The 20,581-nt window shown below is 35.6% G+C and overlaps 1 protein-coding gene across 2 annotated transcripts in view; it reads left to right on the top strand.

The window, feature by feature from the left end:
• The window catches only part of kcp (kielin cysteine rich BMP regulator), a 38,405-nt gene that overhangs the window by 4,185 nt on the left and 13,639 nt on the right, over nucleotides 1-20,581 (top strand). The window contains exons 3-32 of one of the 2 annotated variants that reach the window (XM_079620444.1): nucleotides 2,010-2,082; nucleotides 2,444-2,643; nucleotides 3,843-4,017; nucleotides 7,095-7,171; nucleotides 7,315-7,411; nucleotides 7,582-7,664; nucleotides 8,901-8,994; nucleotides 9,111-9,184; nucleotides 9,292-9,471; nucleotides 10,320-10,413; nucleotides 10,501-10,583; nucleotides 10,689-10,782; nucleotides 11,068-11,150; nucleotides 11,309-11,394; nucleotides 11,492-11,582; nucleotides 11,685-11,784; nucleotides 11,906-11,991; nucleotides 12,244-12,340; nucleotides 12,743-12,889; nucleotides 14,225-14,334; nucleotides 15,263-15,356; nucleotides 15,448-15,621; nucleotides 16,497-16,579; nucleotides 17,091-17,184; nucleotides 17,416-17,598; nucleotides 17,814-17,984; nucleotides 18,163-18,339; nucleotides 18,661-18,743; nucleotides 18,949-19,122; nucleotides 19,276-19,455. In XM_079620444.1, the coding sequence (XP_079476570.1) occupies nucleotides 2,010-2,082; nucleotides 2,444-2,643; nucleotides 3,843-4,017; nucleotides 7,095-7,171; nucleotides 7,315-7,411; nucleotides 7,582-7,664; nucleotides 8,901-8,994; nucleotides 9,111-9,184; nucleotides 9,292-9,471; nucleotides 10,320-10,413; nucleotides 10,501-10,583; nucleotides 10,689-10,782; nucleotides 11,068-11,150; nucleotides 11,309-11,394; nucleotides 11,492-11,582; nucleotides 11,685-11,784; nucleotides 11,906-11,991; nucleotides 12,244-12,340; nucleotides 12,743-12,889; nucleotides 14,225-14,334; nucleotides 15,263-15,356; nucleotides 15,448-15,621; nucleotides 16,497-16,579; nucleotides 17,091-17,184; nucleotides 17,416-17,598; nucleotides 17,814-17,984; nucleotides 18,163-18,339; nucleotides 18,661-18,743; nucleotides 18,949-19,122; nucleotides 19,276-19,455 (3,537 nt within the window). Of the gene's footprint in view, nucleotides 1-2,009; nucleotides 2,083-2,443; nucleotides 2,644-3,842; nucleotides 4,018-7,094; nucleotides 7,172-7,314; nucleotides 7,412-7,581; nucleotides 7,665-8,900; nucleotides 8,995-9,110; nucleotides 9,185-9,291; nucleotides 9,472-10,319; nucleotides 10,414-10,500; nucleotides 10,584-10,688; nucleotides 10,783-11,067; nucleotides 11,151-11,308; nucleotides 11,395-11,491; nucleotides 11,583-11,684; nucleotides 11,785-11,905; nucleotides 11,992-12,243; nucleotides 12,341-12,742; nucleotides 12,890-14,224; nucleotides 14,335-15,262; nucleotides 15,357-15,444; nucleotides 15,622-16,496; nucleotides 16,580-17,090; nucleotides 17,185-17,415; nucleotides 17,599-17,813; nucleotides 17,985-18,162; nucleotides 18,340-18,660; nucleotides 18,744-18,948; nucleotides 19,123-19,275; nucleotides 19,456-20,581 lie in introns of both variants that reach the window. The other variant, XM_079620443.1, reaches the window with a different exon arrangement.

The raw sequence follows: 20,581 nt of genomic DNA, 5'->3' as shown, positions 1-20,581 counted from the left end.
TAACAGCTTGCATTCTTGCTGGCATTGTTTTTATGTACAGAACTTTTCCACGGTCTCTGTTGTTATTGACTTACAAATAGTTTCTTGTTGTTCCCAGACACTTGCTTTTGTGCAATCTATCTTTGAATCCACTAAATCCCAAATTTGTTAAATAGGATTCAAGTCTGGACTTTGACTTGGCCAAGTGTGACTAAAGAGCTTACACATACTGGTGGTGGATTAACCATTATAGAAACATAAAAAATTTTTTAGTTTAGGGCAGCTGTGGCACAAACCTCACATTGGGTGGTGGTCTGATAAATTTGTGTATACATATTTACAAACTTTTATGTTAAATGTGATTAATCGTGGTCAATCGATTTGACAGCACTAGTTTGGAGACTTATAGGAAGCTAAAAATATGTAATTTTTGCACTTTTTGGACTTCTAACTGTTCCCAAGGTGAATTTTAGTGAACATATGAAGTCAGTTCTCATCAGATTCACACAGGTGTTTTAGCAGAATAACCACAGGTGTAGTTCAGCACATTAATGGACATGTTACAATGACATTTCACAACCACAAGGTGTCCAAATACTTTTTGTCTTAATTGTCTTATCTTTTATCATTTCAAATTTCGCAATCTACTTTTTGTACATTTCTCTCCAGATGTGTGCTATTTGCCACTAATGCCACTTAGTTTGATATTTATCATCTAATGCAAAGGCATTCATTCATTTTTAAGTGTCCCCTACATGTTCAAATATTTGGGGGCTATCATAAATATCTTTCAACATTGATAACAAGAGGGGTTATTAATAATTGAGAGGCAAATCAGCATATTAGAATTGTTTCTTTAAGGATTATGTGACCCTGAAGACTACAAGAATTCAGCTTTGCATCACAGGAATAAATTATATTCTTAAAAATATTTAAGTTGAAATCAGCTATTTTAAATTGTAATAATATTTCACAATAATTCTGTTTTTGCTGTATTTTTGTATCAAATAAACACAGTTTTTCTTTAACATGTTTATTTAAAAAACATTACACAATTGTAATTATTCCAAACTTTTGCTTTAAAAAACATGTTGCTCTAAGATGAAACTTAGAGAGCATTTAGCATTTAGTTGTCTGTGAGGGCAGTAATATTTTTCCACAGTAACAAATATTTCAGTTTTTCCTCAAATTGTTGAATCTTTTTCAAGAATCAGACGACACCAAGTAGATCTATATGACCTGGAGAAAGCAACCTATTTGCATTCCCATTCTTCTTAATAAAAGTGGTGCAGGACTATTGACATTTAGAAGCCCTCAAAAAAGAATAGGCCACTGGCAGAACATCTGCTATAATATAGTATTTATATGTATGTGTTGCTTGCAACAAATTTGATCAGATCAAGATATATGGCTACTTTTTAATGTAAGATGCGTTTAACCAGCTGAACACTGACCCTTTGGCTTAAACATTAGAATAATGTAATATTATAATCTGTTACAGTTTGATTATGGTTAATGCTACAGTAACTGTGCTGCCATTGTATTAAAGGGGTGATGAACTGAGAAATCAAATTTTCCTTGAGCTTTTGACATATAAGAGGTCGTCATACTATAAGAATAAGTTTCAGAACTGAAAACTTGTATTGACACCAGCACAGCGAACGACCAATCATAGCAGTGGTTGTTTACTTCCAAGTCTTCAATAAGGCACGCCCATAAAAACGAACGTTTCAGGAGCTAGACTCAAAACCAGGGTAGAACATAGCCGATTACTTATTCATTTTAACGTTTTTGAATGTAAAAACCAAGCAAATGTCATAAGTTGACCTCAGACAACAATATATTTTTTTATAACATGACCCCTTTAATGTTAAATGATTTTCACAGCTGTTACAGTTAAAGCATTCTTTAGTGGTGGTTGTTGTGGTGTGTTGTCATTGCTCATCTGTTTTACAATGTTACTGTCATGACTTTGCAATGGGTGTTCATGTTCACAGAACTGACAGTATGTGTTTTTCTTATTGTTTCAGGGTTTTTGGCAGACTGCTGAACTCTCCACAAGGGCATATGAGAGGCGTCCGTGGTTCTGTGACGATGTAACAGGCATGAAAACAATAATAAAAACATTTAAACATCCGAACTACAATATGCACATTCAAAAAACACTTTCAGAGCTGCAAATAAAGGTCATACAGGTCCATAAAGATTAGAGGATTAGTTGGATTTTAGAGGATTATATTAGGGGTCCTTTTTGAGTGTTTCGGTGATGCTAATGAATACTCAGGATGAATTTATGCTTCTGCATTAGAGAACAAATACTGACACACACATATTCAAATTTGTCTAAACTATCTAGAGGAAAAAACATGGGCTTTTATTTATTTATTTATTTTAAAGCCCAGCAAAATAAATTCTTCTTTTATAATGTGTGTTTGCATTTTCGGTTGTGTGTTGATTATTACAGACTCCCTTCGTGACACAGTCCAACCCACCAGTCCCACCGTATCAGCAATCTCGGACCTGGATATGATGAATGACCAGGCAAATCGTGGAGATGAAATAGTATCAAGTACAAGATACCCCAGTGAAACAGACTTGCGTTTAGGCCAACTGGAGAACAATCTGCATAGCATCAAGACCATGCTGGATATGCTAAAGAAACAGGTACATTGAGAATGTATTGTGTCTGCACTTGACTAAGAAGTACCACAGTACTATCATTGTTATTTTGTGCCTGTACTATGACCATGACCATACCTGTCAGGGTTTGGGTAGGTGGAAGTAGCGGGGACTCAAGTGTAGAGAAATAAGGCTTTTATTAATCAAAAACAAACAAAACCTACCCGAGGGGGAAAACAAGATAGACTTGACCTGGCAACAGGCTCTAGCAGGACACAAGGGGTACATTCGACGACAAAACAGGACTGCAAACACAGGGAAAATAAATAGGGAGAACAAAACAAGGCGGTAACGAGGGAGGACAGGTGGGGCAAATTAATCAATCAGGTAACAAGATGGGAGGGGCTAGACAATCAACAGGAGAGCACATGGCACAAGGAAACATAACAGCCATGTGCTCACACCAAACATGACAAAAAACACAAGCACATGGCCAGTAAAACAAATCGCAAGCCATGTGCCCACACAAAACGAGACATGAACACGCAGCTAATGAAAACACTCATAAGCCACGTGTTCACACAAAACATGACAACATGAAAGCACACAGCTAGTGTAAAACACAAGCTGTGTGCTACACAGCACAAGATATGAAACAAGGCAAACAGACAAGACAAAACAGGAGTGTCAGGGCTCTGTCACAAAACCAAGAAATAGACTAGACAGAAGTGACAGAACCCTGACAATACCATGGTTTGAATAAGGGATATATACCATGATAGTACTGTGGTATATTTATTTAATTAAATCACTTATTCATTCATATATATATATATATATATATATATATATATATATATATATATATATATATATATATATATATATAAATATATATATATTAAGTTAGTGTTGTTATCATTAACTAAAACTATTAAATTTAATTAAAATAAATCTGAAATAAAATAATATAGAAAATTTTGATTAAATATTTAAATGAAAATGTTAAAATGCTTGCCTTAGCAACTAAATGAAATAAGTACTTAAATTAACTGAAATAAAACAAAAATAGAAATAAAATAAATGAAAACTATGTTGAGAAAAATAAAAATGACAAAAGCACATAACAAAATGGCAAAAATTTTTACTTAAATTAACTGCGTCTGATACCATCATTTTACCATGACACAACCAAGTGATATTATACACAAATTTCCTCTTCATTCAATTTTCTGTGTATGTAGAATACTGACCTGCAGACGAAGGTTGAGCACTTGGAAACGTGTGAATGTACGAAAAAACTCACACGACAGTGCGTTTTTGAAGGACGTCAGGTGGATGAGGGACATCGCTGGTCTCCTGACCGCAGCACCGTCTGTTCCTGCACCGATGGCCACATTCAGTGTAACCGTTTAAGTGGTGAGTAATCTAACATCCATTAAATCACCATTATGAATCAAAACACAAAAACAATTCATTATGTCATATGCATTAACCATCTAATCTGCTTTAATCAGCAAGCCAATAATCAAACCTTAGATCAGAGAAATTGACATGCAAACCACAAATTAACATAATAAACCACAAACAATGACTTCCTTCTCAGTTTGTTTATTCCTCAAGTAAAGTGGTTTTCCCTAAACTCCCGTAATCACTTAGAAAGGGGGGTGTGTGTGTTTTTTTGTTTAAATCTGTGTTCGTATCAGTATTAAAACTAAAAGTATCTGCATATCTTTAATCTGTCTGCATCTACAGTATTTGTAATGACAGTGGTTGAAAACTTATTTGCTCTGCTGCACCCTTGTAAAACTAATATAAATATCAAATCAACATATTCTGTTTTGCTTTTATGGTCTGTTGTAGGACAGTTTTTTGACATTTTAATTTTTGACACAGACAGGTGTGATGATTTAGTGTATTTGTGTGAGTGTGTTCACTTATAACACATGCTATGTGCAGATTTATTTCCTCTCTCTTACCCTCTTTTTTTATTTCTTTCCTCGCTCTGTCAAATTGGATCTGAATGTTCAGACGGTGTGAACTAGTTTACAGAAGCCAACAGCTTCATCTATGTTCTCTTTTTCATCCTTTTCTCTCTCTTGTTTACTGAAAGTGTGATCAGCCTTAAAGTTAATGGTAGTATAATGTTTATAACACGCATATTTATAAATACAGTCATGGTCAGAATCAATGGCACCCCTGGTAAATATGATCATAACTGGCTGTAAAAAATAAATCTGTATTGTTTATCCTTTTGATCTTTCATTAAAAAAATTGCCAAAAATTGAACCTTTCATTGAAGTAAAATAATTAAAAGTGGGGGGAAATCACATTATGAAATAAATATTTTTCTCCAAAACACGTTGACCACAATTATTGGTACCCCTAGAATTGTTTATGAGTAAAATATCTCTGAAGTATATTCCCATTAATATTTACCTTTTTTAGCACACCAGGGTGACTAGGAACATGAAATTGTCCAGCTATTCTTGTTTCACAGGAGTTTAAATATAAGGAAACACAAAGGCCAAATTCCCTTAATTATCCATCACAATGAGTAAAACCAAAGAATATAGTTCTGATGTGCAGCAACAGATTGTTGAGCATCACAAAATATAAAGTGGCTGTAAGAAAATAGCTAAAGAATTGAAAATCCCCATTTTGACCATCAGGCAATAATTAAGAAGTTCCAATCAACTAAAGATGTTACGAATTTGCCAGGAAGAGAACTTGTGTCTATATTGCCTAAATGGACGATGAGGAGGAAAGACTCTTCAAGGATCACAGATGGAGAACTGCAGAGATTAGTTGAGTCTTGGGGTCAGAAAGCCTATAAAAATTAAATCAAACAACCCCTACATCACCACATGTAATTTGGGAGGGTTTCAAGAAAAATCCTCCTCGCTCATCCAAAAACAGACTCCAGTTGTCAGTCACGACTGGATCTTCAAACGGCACAGGGTTCTGTGGTCAGATGAAACTAAAAAAATAGCTTTTGGGCAGAAAACACGCTAGATGGATTTGGTGCACACAAGGATAAAAAGTACCCCATGTGTACAATTTAATATACCGTTGGATCTTTAATGTTGTGTAATAATATTTTTCTGCTGGAGGTCCTGGACTTCTTGTTCAGATACATGGCATCGTGGATTCTATCAAATATTAACAGATAAAAAATCAAAACCTGACGCCTTCTGCTAGAAATCTTATAATGGGCCGTGGTTGGATCTTCCATCAGGACCACGATCCAAAACAAACATCAAAATCAACACAAAATTTTGTTACGGAGCACAAAATGAAGCTTCTGCCATGACCGCCCCAGTTCCCTGACCTGATGAGGGGAGTGAACTGAAGAGAAGAAGCGCCAACATGGATCTGGGAATCTGAAGGATCTGGAGAGATTCTGTAAGGAGGAATGGTCTCTGATCTCTGGTCAGTTGTTCTCCAAACTCATCCGGCATTATAGGAGACGACTCAGAGCTCTTATCGTGTCAAAAGGAGATTGCAAAAATAAAAGGGTGCCAATAATTGTGGCCAACGTGTTTTGGAGAAAAACATTTATTTCATAATGTGATTTCCCCCCACTTTCAATTATTTTACTTCAATGAAAGGTTAGATTTTTGGCAATTTTTTAATGAAAGATCAAAAGGATAAACAATGCAGATTTATTTTTTACACCCAGTTTTGATAATAATTACCAGGGGTGCCAATAATTCTGACCATGACTGTATATATATATATATATATATATATATATATATATATATATATATATATATATATATATATATATATATATTTATATATATATGCGTGTGTGTGTGTGTGTGTGTGTGTGTGTGTGTGTGTGTGTGTGTGTGTGTGTGTGTGTGTGTGTGTGTGTGTGTGTGTGTGTGTGTGTGTGTGAAAAACTTTTTCAACACAGGTTTTTGTTTAAGTCATAGTCGTTGTCTTTTGACATAAATATTATTTTAAAAAAATGTATATGTGATATTTATGATGCATTAATGGTAATGATATTAAAGCATATTTTGTTTTAATCAAAACAACAACATCTGTACAAAGGCATTACATAATCAATGTCACTAATATGCTTATTTGATTAATATTATAACGCATTTTTCTGCTCACTTTACGTCAATAAAGTCATGTCTGTGTTTTTCCTTTTTCAGAATCCTTAGTTCTGTTTATACACATTTTGAAATTAGATTTTGAATTAAGGAAGTTTGGTCTCAAACTTTTCAACCCCACTTTATATATCATTGAACTCATTGAATTGCTGTTAAAACTCATGTTCAGACATCAGATGTCTGGAGCAGTCTGGAAAGTATATCATGAATACTTACAGACATCTTATGTTCATATTGTAGATAAGATTTGATCTTATGTGGGCAGGAAATATGTGGTTCATCTCACATGATTATCTCAGGAGGTTTCATAGGGGTTTCGTTCCACCACAATAAACTGTGTCTCCGATTGGTGATTGATGATTGCAGAATGCAGTTTTCATGGCAATATCTATAATAACAGCGATGTCTTCAGCCCAGACGACTGCAACCGGTGTACGTGTGAGGTATGAAATCGAAAAGATTTAGTCTTTGATATTCTCTTAGTCTTTTAAACATATTATTTTTGCTTTTCCCACACTGGTATCTCGTGTCATTGTGATATTGTGTGTGTGTGTGCGTGCGTGCGTGTGTGTGTGTGTGTTTATAGGATGGAAGAGTAGAATGCGAAATAATTCCATGTCTACCACAGTCCTGTGAGGAGCCGTCTATTCCTCAGAGACCATGCTGCCCTGCCTACCAAACAAGTACCCACGTTGCATCTCTACATATAATACCCACACTGTACTTTCATATGTACCAATGAATGAGTGCTATATTCATAAAATGTGATATTAACATGGTTTTCCAAAAAGTTCTTACAACTTGCATTTGCTTCATACATGTGTATTTGTTTTTTATTCATGTTAATCTTTAGAATGTAGACATGAAGGTGAAATCCATGAGAACGGTGATGTGTTTGTATCGAGATCCAACCCTTGCCTCAACTGCATCTGCTCTGTGAGTCTACTGTGTGTGTGTGTGTTCATATGATTTATGAGGACACAAATTTGCATAGTGATGTGGGTATTACACCGGTAAATGTGGTTTATCAAGACATTTCCTAAATCCTTAATTAAAATGGCTTAAAAACATGCTAAACAATGTTTTGTTAAAAATGTACAAATTAAGAAAGTTTTCTATGATGGGTTGGGTTAGGGGTAGGGTTAGGAAAAGGGGATATAATATACAGTTTGTACAGTACAAAACCATTTACACATGCACTGTAAAATATGATATGATCAATATGTTATGACAACATGTTTTTACATTGCTTCAACTCAAAATAAGTATCGGTAAACTTGTCAAACTTATCAAAATAAATTTTCAACTGTTTTTTTTTACAAGTTATACAAGATTCATCTAATTTTTCTTTCCGTTTAATGTAATTTAAGTTCAAAACTTCTAAGTTGATTGTATTTAAAAATCAATAAAATAAAAATGTACAGTGTGTTGAATGTCCTCATATTGATAGGTGCACCAACATTTGTGTGAGTATTTGCTCTCCTTGTGAAGATTAAATATAATTTGAATAATAAAATTGAAATTGAAAAAAAAAATGTAACTGCCCATAAAACCTGTAAAAATCACATTAACAAAAAAAGTAAGCTTCAAGTGTAAACTAAAGCATACAGACTTTTAAATACTTAGTATGAGGGTAAATGGTAAAAAATGTTCAATGGTAAAACTAAAATGGCAAAAGACATTTTAATGATTATGTTTTGGAGATGCTCCTGCAATAAAAATGGTCAATGTATGTTAAGTTTTTCAGTGAAATATTTTAATGTAATGTTAGCGGTTCAACATTTAAAAAATGATTAAAATGAAAGTAAAAAATATCAATGCTTATGTAAAACTATTCACAACATTGATAAAATATCAAACTTGAGTGGCAAGAGTGGATATGCTGTAAATGTTCTCAATGGCGTCAAACAAGAGACTTTAAAAGTTTCTGTTTATAAAAAGTTTCTATAACCAAATGCTAGTTTGTTTCTTGAACTTTGTTATGCATGTTTCAGGGTTATTATATTTACCTAAAACAAAATTGTTATCTGAAATAAAAATGAAATAAACTAAAACTGATACATAAAAATGAATAAAAACTATAGTGTCAGGTGTGGGTGTTGTAGAGAATGCGGAACAGAATTAAGCCGGACATATGAATGCGTTATGCATTATGTATGTGTTTATTTGCAGAACAGTGAGGTGTCATGTGATGCCATTGAGTGTCCGCCCACCCCGTGTCCCAACCCCTACATGAGACGTGGGGAGTGTTGCCCTACCTGCTCTGGTACACGCTCACAAGCACTTTTGAGCACTTTTTTTGAGCTCTATCGTTTCTTCTTGACTCTAATGGTTCTGGAACCGCTTACACATAAATTTGTGTGCCTATTATGTCCTTTGCAGCATGTGATGTGGGCGGTCGGCCGTACAACGACTCTTTCAGCACCATTGATGGCTGCCAGACCTGTACATGTCAGGTGCTTCTCTCTCACTTGTTACGCGCATAAAGTATTACATGTTAGTGGATGAAATGACCGTATTGTTTGCGTTAAACTGTGCTGTGTTTTTATATTCTGCTCATCAGGGTGGGAATCAGGCGTGTGTTGATGTGCAACAGTGTCCTCAGACGTGTCGAGATGGTGTGAAGCCACCGTTTGGCTCCTGCTGCAGAGATTGTTCCCGCTGTAACTTTGAGGGGCAAGTTGTCCTGGACGGGATCTCTTTTCAAGCCAACCGTGACCCCTGCAAACTCTGTGTGTGCAATGTAAGGCTGTGAGATGACAACTATGTGACAATTCATCAACCACATAGTTACAATTAAACATTGACATTAGGATATTGTAATTATTATTTAAAAGAAATGTATATTTTATATTATGAAAGATGTGTGTATTAGTGAACTATTTATTTAGAATTTAGTAGACATAACATTTGGACTGTCTGATACATTTTCCTGCTCTCTTTTACACTCTTTCTCCCTCACAGACAACTTTAAGAGTAATGTGCTTATTGATTTACATTATATATTCTTACTTATTATGAAAAGTAATATAGTTTTATAGTTGGATCCCACCACTTAATTTGTGTTACTTAAAATGTTTTCTGTGAAATTTAGCCCTGTATGTAGGTTTGCAAAAAATAAGTTTAGCATTTTTCACAAAATTAATGTAAAAATCAAACAAATTGAAACAAGTATTACGTTGTAAATCCAAAAGAGTAATGTTACTTTACTCATTACTTTCGCAAATGTAATTTTGTTATATTTAATGAAGTGTTTATTATTTTTACTAGTTTTTTTTTCGTGTAATGTTTATGTTTTCTTTCAATCTTTTCAGCTAATAATATTTCATATATTTTGTTTTAGTTACCAATAACACCACTGTACATAACACACTCTACTTGTTTGCATAACCTTAATGTTGCCCAAAAAGATTACGTATTTCACTTCTAAACACATCTTGCATAGAGTATATATTTTAAAATTCTCTAAATATGTCCTCTACAATGGTGCTTTTGGTCATTTGCTGCGTATTTTTGAAATCAGCATTAATTAAGGAGGGTGTGTGTGTGTGTGTGTGTGTGTGTGTGTGTGTGTGTGTGTGTTTCTTGTAGGCAGGGAATATAGAATGTGACACTCAGTCGTGTCCTACACTTCCTTGTCTTTTGGTGGAGACTGTAGGTGGGCAGTGCTGTCCCAGGTGTCGAAGTAAGTGTAATTTTTGTACATTTTAAGGACATGCAACTTGTTCAGACATGCTCATGCTCATAAAAAAGTATTTTGTTTGATATGAAGGTTGTTTCCAGAACAATGTGTGGCACCTGCACGGGTCTCAGTGGAACCATCCCAATGACCCCTGCACGACCTGTACATGCACAGTGGGTCATCACCTGTTATTGATTGCATAGCTTGTTTTCTTAATGAATTGCATATCTCATCTATCAGTGTTTTAGTCTTTAAATGTAATCTCTCTCTCTCTGTAGGAGGGTCAGGCTCAGTGTGAGCGTGAACCCTGTCATGTCCTCTGTTCAAACCCAGCCTCTCCTCCCCCCGGATCCTGCTGTCCTGTCTGTGACGGTATGTCCACATTTTTAAAAATGACTTGTTACTATACTTTTAAATCACTCTAAATCAGAACATTTGAGAGCATGCAATCAAATTGACACATATTGCTTGTCTTATTGTGACTGATTCATTTGTTGACTTTTTTCCAAGAAAAATATGTTTGTTAGAATTGAACAATGCCATGATAGGTCTATTAACTACAAACATGTATTGACAGGCTATGGCTATATCAATTTAGATAGAAGTGTCTATTAAAAGAGTTTGATATATTTATATACATACATATTTTTCTCACAGGTTGTAATGTGGATGGAAGGGACATCCCGAATGGGATGGATTTGCCGCCAGGACCCCAGTGTGAGGACAGATGTACATGTGTGGTAAGTTGCATGAGAACTGAGTTGAATAAGAGATATTTTATTTTATTTTGAAAATGTATACCTTGAATGCAGTGTAAATTACTTTGAATAAAAGTGCCAAATGTTGTAAATTGGTTTGGATTAAATAGTTTTCCAAAAAACTAAATTTTTTCTTTCAGAATGGGAATTTGAATTGCGTTCGGTACCCCTGCCCACCGACTTCCTGTTATAATCCAGTGAAGAGACCAGGAGAATGTTGTGAACGGTATTAATAAGGTTTTTTTCATAACAATTTTGGCTAAAGTAGTAAACGAGATGGGCATCTTAAAGGAAACACTTCTTATTAATCAATTGGTGTTCAGATGTGAGGAGTGCAGATATGAGGATATTGAATACACAGACGGTCAAACCTTCGTATCCAGAGAGGATCCGTGCTTGAAATGTCAATGCTCGGTGAGTGTTTTCTGTAAGTCACTTTAGATAAAAGTGTTTACTACTGTAATGTATGAACATTTGAATGTATTTGTATGTGAGTGTGTCTATCTTGTGATACAGGGTTGGCAAGTGTCATGTGAATCTACAAGATCCTCATGTCCGCCTCCCAGTTGCACGCACCCAACAAATTCACATGGCCAGTGCTGCCCTACTTGTCACAGTAAAGAAGACAAACACAAACATCTCTTTCCTCTTCTCCTTCTCTAACATGCAACATAATATCAAAGTGGTCCTGGCTTCCAAACACATAAGTAAAAAAATGTGTTTTTACTGTGTTTCAGTGTGTAAATATGAAGGAAGGATTTACGAAGATGGAGAAGAGTTCAGGCCTCCTGGTGGTGGTCCATGCCTTCAGTGTACATGCAAGGTGAAACACACACACACACACAAAAGTACCATAGAAGTAGCCCATTTGACTCATGCACTATATTCCAAAATTATCTGAAGCCATATGATAGATTTATGTGAGGAAAAGGGCAAAATTTAGGTTGTCATCTGCTTTGAATATCATGTGCATATTCAAACAGTACACACATCAAATATCAAAACACATCAAATATCATGCTAGGTTTGAAGGCATTGAAGCCATTGATTCTTGTGTGTTTTGGTTTTGTTAAAGGGGGGTAACGTGAGATGTCACCAGGAAAGATGCCCATCTTTGAATTGTGCAGTTCCCTCTCCCGCTTCTCCTAACATCTGCTGCCCAGTGTGCAGAGGTAAGACACTCTGACACAGACACGTACTGCTGCTACTGACTCACTGCTTGCATAAGGCACATTCTCACATACACTACCATTCAAAGGTATGGGGTCAGAAAGATATTATTTTTCAGCATATTAGAATGATTTCAGAAGGATCCTGTGACACTGAAGACTGGAGTAATGATGCTGAAAATTCAGCTTTGCATCACAGGAATAAATTACATTTTAAAAAATATTGTAATAATATTTCACAAAATTAATATTTAATAATATAAAAACACAATATGTTTTTTACTGTATTTTTTATCAAATAAATGCAGCCATGGAGAGCATAAGTTACTTTCTTTAAAAACATTACAAAAATCGTACCAACTCCAAACTATTGAAAGTTTATGTGTGTTCATTCTGTGTTTGTAGGATGTGTGTGGAATGGCGTTCAGTATGAGGAAGGAGCCACGTGGACTGACGCTGACCAAATATGTTCTTGTGAGGGGGGGCAGGCTACATGTAGTCCAAACTGTGCCGCGACTCCCGGGCCCTGCCAAGAACCCACCATACCTACAGGTAAGAGAGAGAAGAAAAGACAAGACAAAGAAAGGAAGAAAAGTGACAGATTTAAAGGCCTACATAGTTGTCTACATAGGCCGCTACATTTTAAGGCAGCATACAAAGTAAAAGATATAAAGTAAATTATTTGAATACAAATCTGACCAAAATATAGTTAAAATATATGCTGAAAATATTTTGTAAACAGGGTGGCTTAAGGAATTGTTAACTACAACTAAAAAAATTATAAATATTATAATCTAATATACAGTATATATTTCTAAATATATTTTATTGTCCTAACTATAATTGATTTTTTAATGTATTAGCACATTTTTTGGACCAATTTAGTAGAATTTGAAATTTGAAAAATATATTTAAAAATAAATCTGAAAAAATATATTTAGCATTAATTCAACATATTAAGATTAGAAATGTACATATGAGGAAATATAAGTAATTAAAAATTATGTATATATATATATATATATATATATATATATATATAATATTTATTTTAATTAAAATATATATATTATTATTATTGTTATTAGCAATATTTTTGTATAATTAAAATCTGTATAATTTGAAATACATTTCGAAATATATCTGCAGTATTTCTTAATACTGAATAAAACAGTTATATCTAAAGTAGCATTTTGAAAACGTTTTCACTGCAATAAACTCATTGCCATGCTTTCTGGTATTTCCTGGGGTTGGTTGCATAAATTAAGCTATTATGTTTAGACAGTGTCTAAAGTTCTAGTATGACCCACTAGCAGTTAGTTTATGTAACTGATTTAAAAAAGCTATGAACAGTCTCAAAGAACAAAATTTGGTCACACACACCCTGACGAAGGCATGTAAAGCCGCAACGCGTAGGTGGATCTGTCACCAATTTTAATGTTTAAGCCATCAATGAAATAAAGGCTTTTAAACTTTCTTCAACTTATTTCGAGTGCCTTGGAGTTCCTATTATTTCGAGTGCCTTGGAGTTAATTATTAGATTCTGTATCCCATACAACCAAAGAGCACCGAAATGTTACACCCTGAAGCAGCACTTCTTATGCGTTCTTTGCTCTGATAAAAAAATGTGGTGTTTAACTTGTAAGACTAGTCTTAGTGGTTTATGCAACCGGCCCCTACTAATGTTTATAATAGCCATGCTGCTTTAGATTTACATAAGCTGATTTATTTGCACAAGTTTGCAGTCTGTTTAGATCACCTCACATTGTGAGTGTTCCTACAATGCTAAGAGGGTGTAATGGTTGCTAACATCCATAACTATCCATCCGGCAGGACAGATAACTATCAGAATAAGTTATTGAGAAGGTTTTGATAAATATGTGACAGGTGGTGAGTGCTGTGACTCCTGTGGGCAGTGCCATTACAAGCAGCGTTTGTATGAAAACGGCCAAAGGTTCAAGGACCCGGATGATCCCTGTATGACGTGCAACTGTCAGGTACACACAATACTAGATTTTACATTTCATGAATGTTTAATTCAATACAAGGTTTGTTCAATCACTAACCATAAGTATGAGCAACTGTGATAGTTAAACACTATTTCAATATTTCAGTCAGTCCCTAAAACTAACTTTTTGCCACATCTGCCAATGACTTAAGAATAAAAAATGACCATAAATATTTTTTAACAGCCATGAAATAGATTAATCCTTATTTAAGTTATAAATGTTATTCAAGTTAAGAGCAATGAGTAGTTGTTCTTTGTCTTTTGTTGTGTGATTAACATTAAAGACAGACAGCAGCAAGAGTATTAGGCTGCTGTCACTTTAAGAGCTAATGCACGGATCCAATATACCGGTACACGTGCGTTTTCTTTCTCACCGGTTTACGTTCTGTTGAGACATACCTAGAGTATGTTTAAAAGGATACTTACAACGACAGACATTTTGAAATCATTTTGTTTGAATATGTCTGTTTAAGCGCAATAAGACGTGAAAGAGAGCTCAATTCAGTATTTGCACGCTTTTTGAGACGTGGATTTCAGGGCATATGCTTCGGATGTTTGCGCACAGAAAAATTAATTTTGATTTCAACAAACTGATTTCTTGAGCTTAAAAATTTAAATTGGCAACTAAGGCTTAAACTTTAGTGACGATGGAAGGCTGATCCCTTTCAACTGTCCCGAGAGTCATTCATGTTTGTTTACGTTCATGTTGCATTGTTAAAATTTATAAAAAAAATTACCGGCCAACTGTCGTTTGACACCGAATCATATACTAATTTGTATATGTCATATACTAATAATTAATTTTAGGCCCTGGTTTCAGTTTTTATTCAATGTTTAACGTTTTGATAAAATATGAAACTACACTGAAAGTGTAGAAATCTAGTAACTATACATGTGTGTGTTGTGTGTGTGCGTAGGATGGTCAGGCTTTGTGTGGTATAGCATCATGTCATCAAGTGACGTGTTCTAATCCGTACACTCCTCCTGGAGAGTGCTGCCCCCAGTGTCCAGGTACACCTTCACTAAATATTCTCAGATAACTTGATCTTTGTGTGCACACTAACAGTTATTGTCTCCACTTGCCATTTTCTTCCCTTAGAAGTCTGTGAATATGATAACCGCATAATTACTAATGGAGGTACAGTTCCAAATCCTGGGAATCCATGTGAGGATTGTGTTTGCACTGATGGACATGTGGACTGTGGGAATCGCGAGTGTCCAAGGCCGAACTGCAACTATCCTCGGCCGGGGACGTGCTGCCAAAACAACTGCAATGGTGAGAGCCTAAAACATCAAAATTGCTTTAGAACAAATTTGGTTTCACAAATTAACTTAATTTCTTTCTTTATTTTACCTTAAAGGTATAGCGGAGGATCTTTCCTAATTTTTGAAAAGACCCGCCCTCTCCAATTTTTTTAAAAAATGCACATGCGCAACACTCTATTTGCTCCTGAGAGGGAACGCCTACTAGCAGTGATTTTAAATGGATTTCTCCAAATAGCATGACAAACTTTACCTGTCTAGTAGAATCTTCGCGACTGCGGCATCAGTGGGAAGCCCAACCTGTGCTTTTAGCGCACGCCAGCGTGTGAACGGCCTTACGTAAACATATCACCAGAATGATTGACACTTAGGTGGACCAATAGTATAGGCTACCCACCCGGAAAAAGAAAATCCTCCGCTATACCTTTAATGAATGCACATTTTGCATGCACAAGTTGTGAGTTTGAACAATTAGATACCTTATTATGTCTTACCAATAAAATTAAATCAACATAAACTAATATGTATGTTATAATATGTATAATTAAGAATTGAATATTCATTAGGGGCACATTTGCCCCCTATATTTAGATTTTTGAGGGCATTTTTGTCATTGTGGAAACCCTCTTAATTTCTGACCCTAAATAAAAATAGACACGAATTAGAGTATACAGCTAAAATAATGTGGGAAGCTTAGATCATTTGGTCTTGAAAGAATTTGATGAGAAATGATTGAGACATTGAGAATTTTGGATTTCTTTGCGTGTGCATTTGAATAGTCTCGAATTTCTCTCCATTCAAAGACGCTTCTGTTTAGGAGAAATAAAACTATTTCCTGTAAGCATATGCAAACCAGTCACTTATAAAGATCCTCTCCCTTTCCTTCAGGATGTAGATATGCAGGTAATGAGTATCCAAATGGAATGGAATTTCCACATCAAGGAGACAAATGCAGGACGTGCCGTTGCACCGTAAGTGTCTCTTTCTCATACGCTGCCATTCAAATGTTTGGGGTTGTGAGAAAGAAATCTCTTATGATCATCAAGGCTGCATTTATTTGATCAAATATTATAACATTATTAATTGATTCATATATTATCAATCTATTACCTAATTAATACCTATATTATTACCTATTAAAATAAAATAAAAATATGTTAATATATTTTCAAATATAATTTATTCTTGTGATGTAAAACTGAATTACTCCAGTCTTTAGTGTCACATGATCCTGCAGAAATCAGATGCTCAGATAATATATGAGTTGTGCTGCTTACGATTTTTGTGGAAAATGTTCAGAATCTTTGATGAATAGAATGTTCAAAATCATTTGTAAAATTATTAGTTTTTACAGTGATTTGTGTCCAATATTATACATCCTTGCTAAATAAAAGTATTATATAACTTTTGAACAGTAGTGTCCACACATATCACAGTCTTACTGTAGATCTGTGTTGTGTATCTGTGTGTGTTTGTCTGTAGAATGGTAACGTCCAGTGTCTGATGAAGCGATGTCCAGCGGTGCATTGTGCTGATTCGTTTGTTCCGCCAGGAGAGTGCTGCCGCCAGTGCCCAGGTCACACTGCTGCTCTTATACCACAATCACATCATGTCTGAATCACCTTAATTACAAGATGACAATTTGAAGATTGTACTCTAAGCTGTTCACATGCTATTTACTATTCAGCAACTCAAATTACCCTAATTCCAACATTGATGTGACATAATTACACCCCCCCCTATATGTCCATAAAAGTGTTTGTTTGAGTGTATGTAGATGTAGATGTGTTTATCTCATTACTTACAGCTCCCCCTGCTGACTGCAATGTTGAAAGACAGTATTACAGACATGCGCAGCAGTTCCACCATCCCATTGACAGCTGTCAATCATGCATCTGCACCAATGGGGCAATGACATGCCAACGCAGGCCCTGCCCCTTTGCTGCCTGCTCTCACCCCATAGTTCAAGAGTGCTGTCGCACATGTGATGGTGAGACACTTCATAAAACCCCCATGAAGTGCATGTGAGAGCTTTAATGATATTTCATCAACAAATACTGATATGGAGAGAGCAGTATTTATATTTATATATGTGTATATGTACAGTACCGTACAAACGTTTTTTTGTTTTTGATTGATCAAACTTCTCAACATCAAACATCATATCAATCACATATATGTCTGTGTCTGTCTTTGGCTCTGCAGGCTGTCTGTATAATGGGAGGGAACACGCTAACGGTGCTACATTTGAGGATCCATCAGACCCATGCAGGACGTGTGTTTGTCGTGATGGGACTGTGACCTGTGACCGTAATCACTGTCCCCGCAGTGCCTGTCCTTTCCCTATACAGGGCAAGTGCTGCCCACAATGTGATGGTACGTGTTTGAGTACATTTATGCACATTCATGTGAAGATTTGCGTGATGTACAAGAATTTTGTATTATTATTGGCTGTTTAAGTTAAGTGTCTTATATATATATATATATATCATTGATTTTATTTTATTATTATCATTCTTATTATTATGAGTTGTATTTTTTTCTTCTTCTTCAGCCTGCATGTATTCTGGTGTGGAGTACCTGAACGGTCAGGAGTTTGCAGACCCTTCTGATCACTGCGGTCGTTGCATGTGCATGAATGGTCACGTGACCTGCAATAGGAGGCCATGTCACAATCCAGGATGTAGTTACCCCACCAATAGGGCGGACCAGTGTTGTCCTGTGTGTGAAGGTACTGCATCACACTGTGTCTAAAGACAAAGTGCACTTTTAGCAGAATTAAAATTTTACAGTAATTCACTTCTGATAAAAATGAGAACAAAGTATTGATGACTCATCCTGCACTACAACGATTTTTGTCCAATCAGGTTTTTAGAATGAGAAAGCCCCTCCCCATCATAACACCTGCAACTGACTTGCAAGTTGCAAGTTAGGGTTCGTGGCTGTGGCATAAGCGTGTGTGTGTGTGTATGTATGTGTGTGTGTGTGTGTGTGTGTGTGTGTGTGTGCGTGTGCGTGTGCGTGTGCGTGTGCGTGTGTGTTTATTGTACAGGCTGTCAGTTTGAGGGAAGAGTTTATGCAGATGGTGAGTCGTTCCAATCACCAACAGCATCATGTGAGGAGTGCAGATGTTCTGTAAGTATCTATCTATCTATCTATCTATCTATCTATCTATCTATCTATCTATCTATCTATCTATCTATCTATCTATCTATCTATCTATCTATCTATCTATCTATCTATCTATCTATCTATCTATCTCTATCTATCTATCAAAGCAATTACGTTTTATGTGAGTGTATGTGAATTAATGGTGGGGCTGGATGTTTTTGTTGATCAGAGAGGTGAGGTTCAGTGTTCTCGTAAAAGCTGTCCCAGGATCTCCTGCCCTCACCCTCAGCAGGACCCCTGCGCATGCCAAATATGTGAAGGCTGTCTATACCGGAGTCGGGATTGTGAAAATGGAGAACGCTTCCCTGATCCCAACGACCACTGCCAGGGCTGTATTTGCCTGGTACACAAATAAACACCACGTTGTTACCAAAGTTTATCTTCATTTTAAACCATATATCCTTATACATTTTTTGTGTTATGTATTTCTCTGTTGTTTCCACTGTGTTGTAGTTTTACTTAACAGTAACACACACTGTGTTGTGTATGTGTGTAGAATGGAAGTGTATCATGCACACCCGTGTCTTGTCCAGAAGTGTCCTGCAAGCGCCCTGTGCGTCCTCCAGGTGAGTGCTGTCCTGTGTGCACAGGGACATGTGAACACCTGGGACAGGTGCATGAGAACAGTGCCACATTCACCCCACCCAACGACCACTGCTCTACCTGCACATGCCTGGTAAGACCACCAGTGTATATGTATGTGTACTAGGGGTGTAACGATACCTTCATTTCACGATTCGATATATATCACGATACTGAACTCACGATACGATATTATTGCGATACTCCCAAGACATATGATAAAAGGTTAACAAAAAATGTACTGTTGATTAAAATGCTAACTTTGATATTACATTGTGGGTTTAAATGAACAGGTTTGGACTTGGTGCTTGTAATTCAAGGATAATGGTGACACCAGAATAAAAATATTCATGATTCTGAAGCTGACCATTGCATTATTATACATTATAATCAACATTATATAGTAGTTTAATGTAGTACTGACACTAAAACTCTGAAAACACGATTTTTTTCTTATACAGTAATTTCTATTTTGGGTGAACTATCCACGATACATATTGTCACTATCCACGATACGTATTGTTGCATTTTTGTATTGCGATATATTGTGGCACGATATATTGTTACACCCCTAATGTGTACATTTACCATAGTACATATAGTTATCACCAAACTACACTAGCAACAATGGATTAACAAAAAATATTGAAATACCATGTTTTTTCAACAATAAAATAAGATATAGAATAAATGAATAGAATATCAAATAAAAATGATTATAAAAAGTAAAATAAAATAATAAAATAAAACTCCATTGTATTAACATGTTTTTGGGCATGTAGTATGTACTATCATGTGTTCCTTCTCGAGTACCATGCAAGTACCATAGTACTGTACATATGATAATTAAGCAGTAACATTGTCAAGTCAAGTCACCTTTATTTATATAGCGCTTTTTACAGTACAGTACAGTACAGATTGTTTAAAAGCAGCTTTACAGTGATAACAGGAAAATAATGCAACAAAGTTTGTTTCTGTTGTACAGCAGATCTAGAAGAAAATAGCATAGTCCAGCTTAAGTTTTTTTGTTGTAAATAGTGATTTTGTTGTGAACAGTGATGTCATCATCCAGCTCACTTCAGTTCTCACATAATGGTGTCAATGCAGGCAGATCAATAATATTGTTGAATATTAAGTGTCCCGAACTAAGCAAGCCAAAAGCCAAAGGCGACAGTGGCAAGGATACTGCCATACATGCTACTGTATCCATATATCATGGT

Source organism: Phoxinus phoxinus (genome assembly GCF_949152265.1).
Source record: "Phoxinus phoxinus genome assembly, chromosome: 8".
Classification (NCBI taxonomy): Eukaryota; Metazoa; Chordata; class Actinopteri; order Cypriniformes; family Leuciscidae; genus Phoxinus; species Phoxinus phoxinus.
This window is presented reverse-complemented; position numbering and strand designations above follow the sequence as displayed.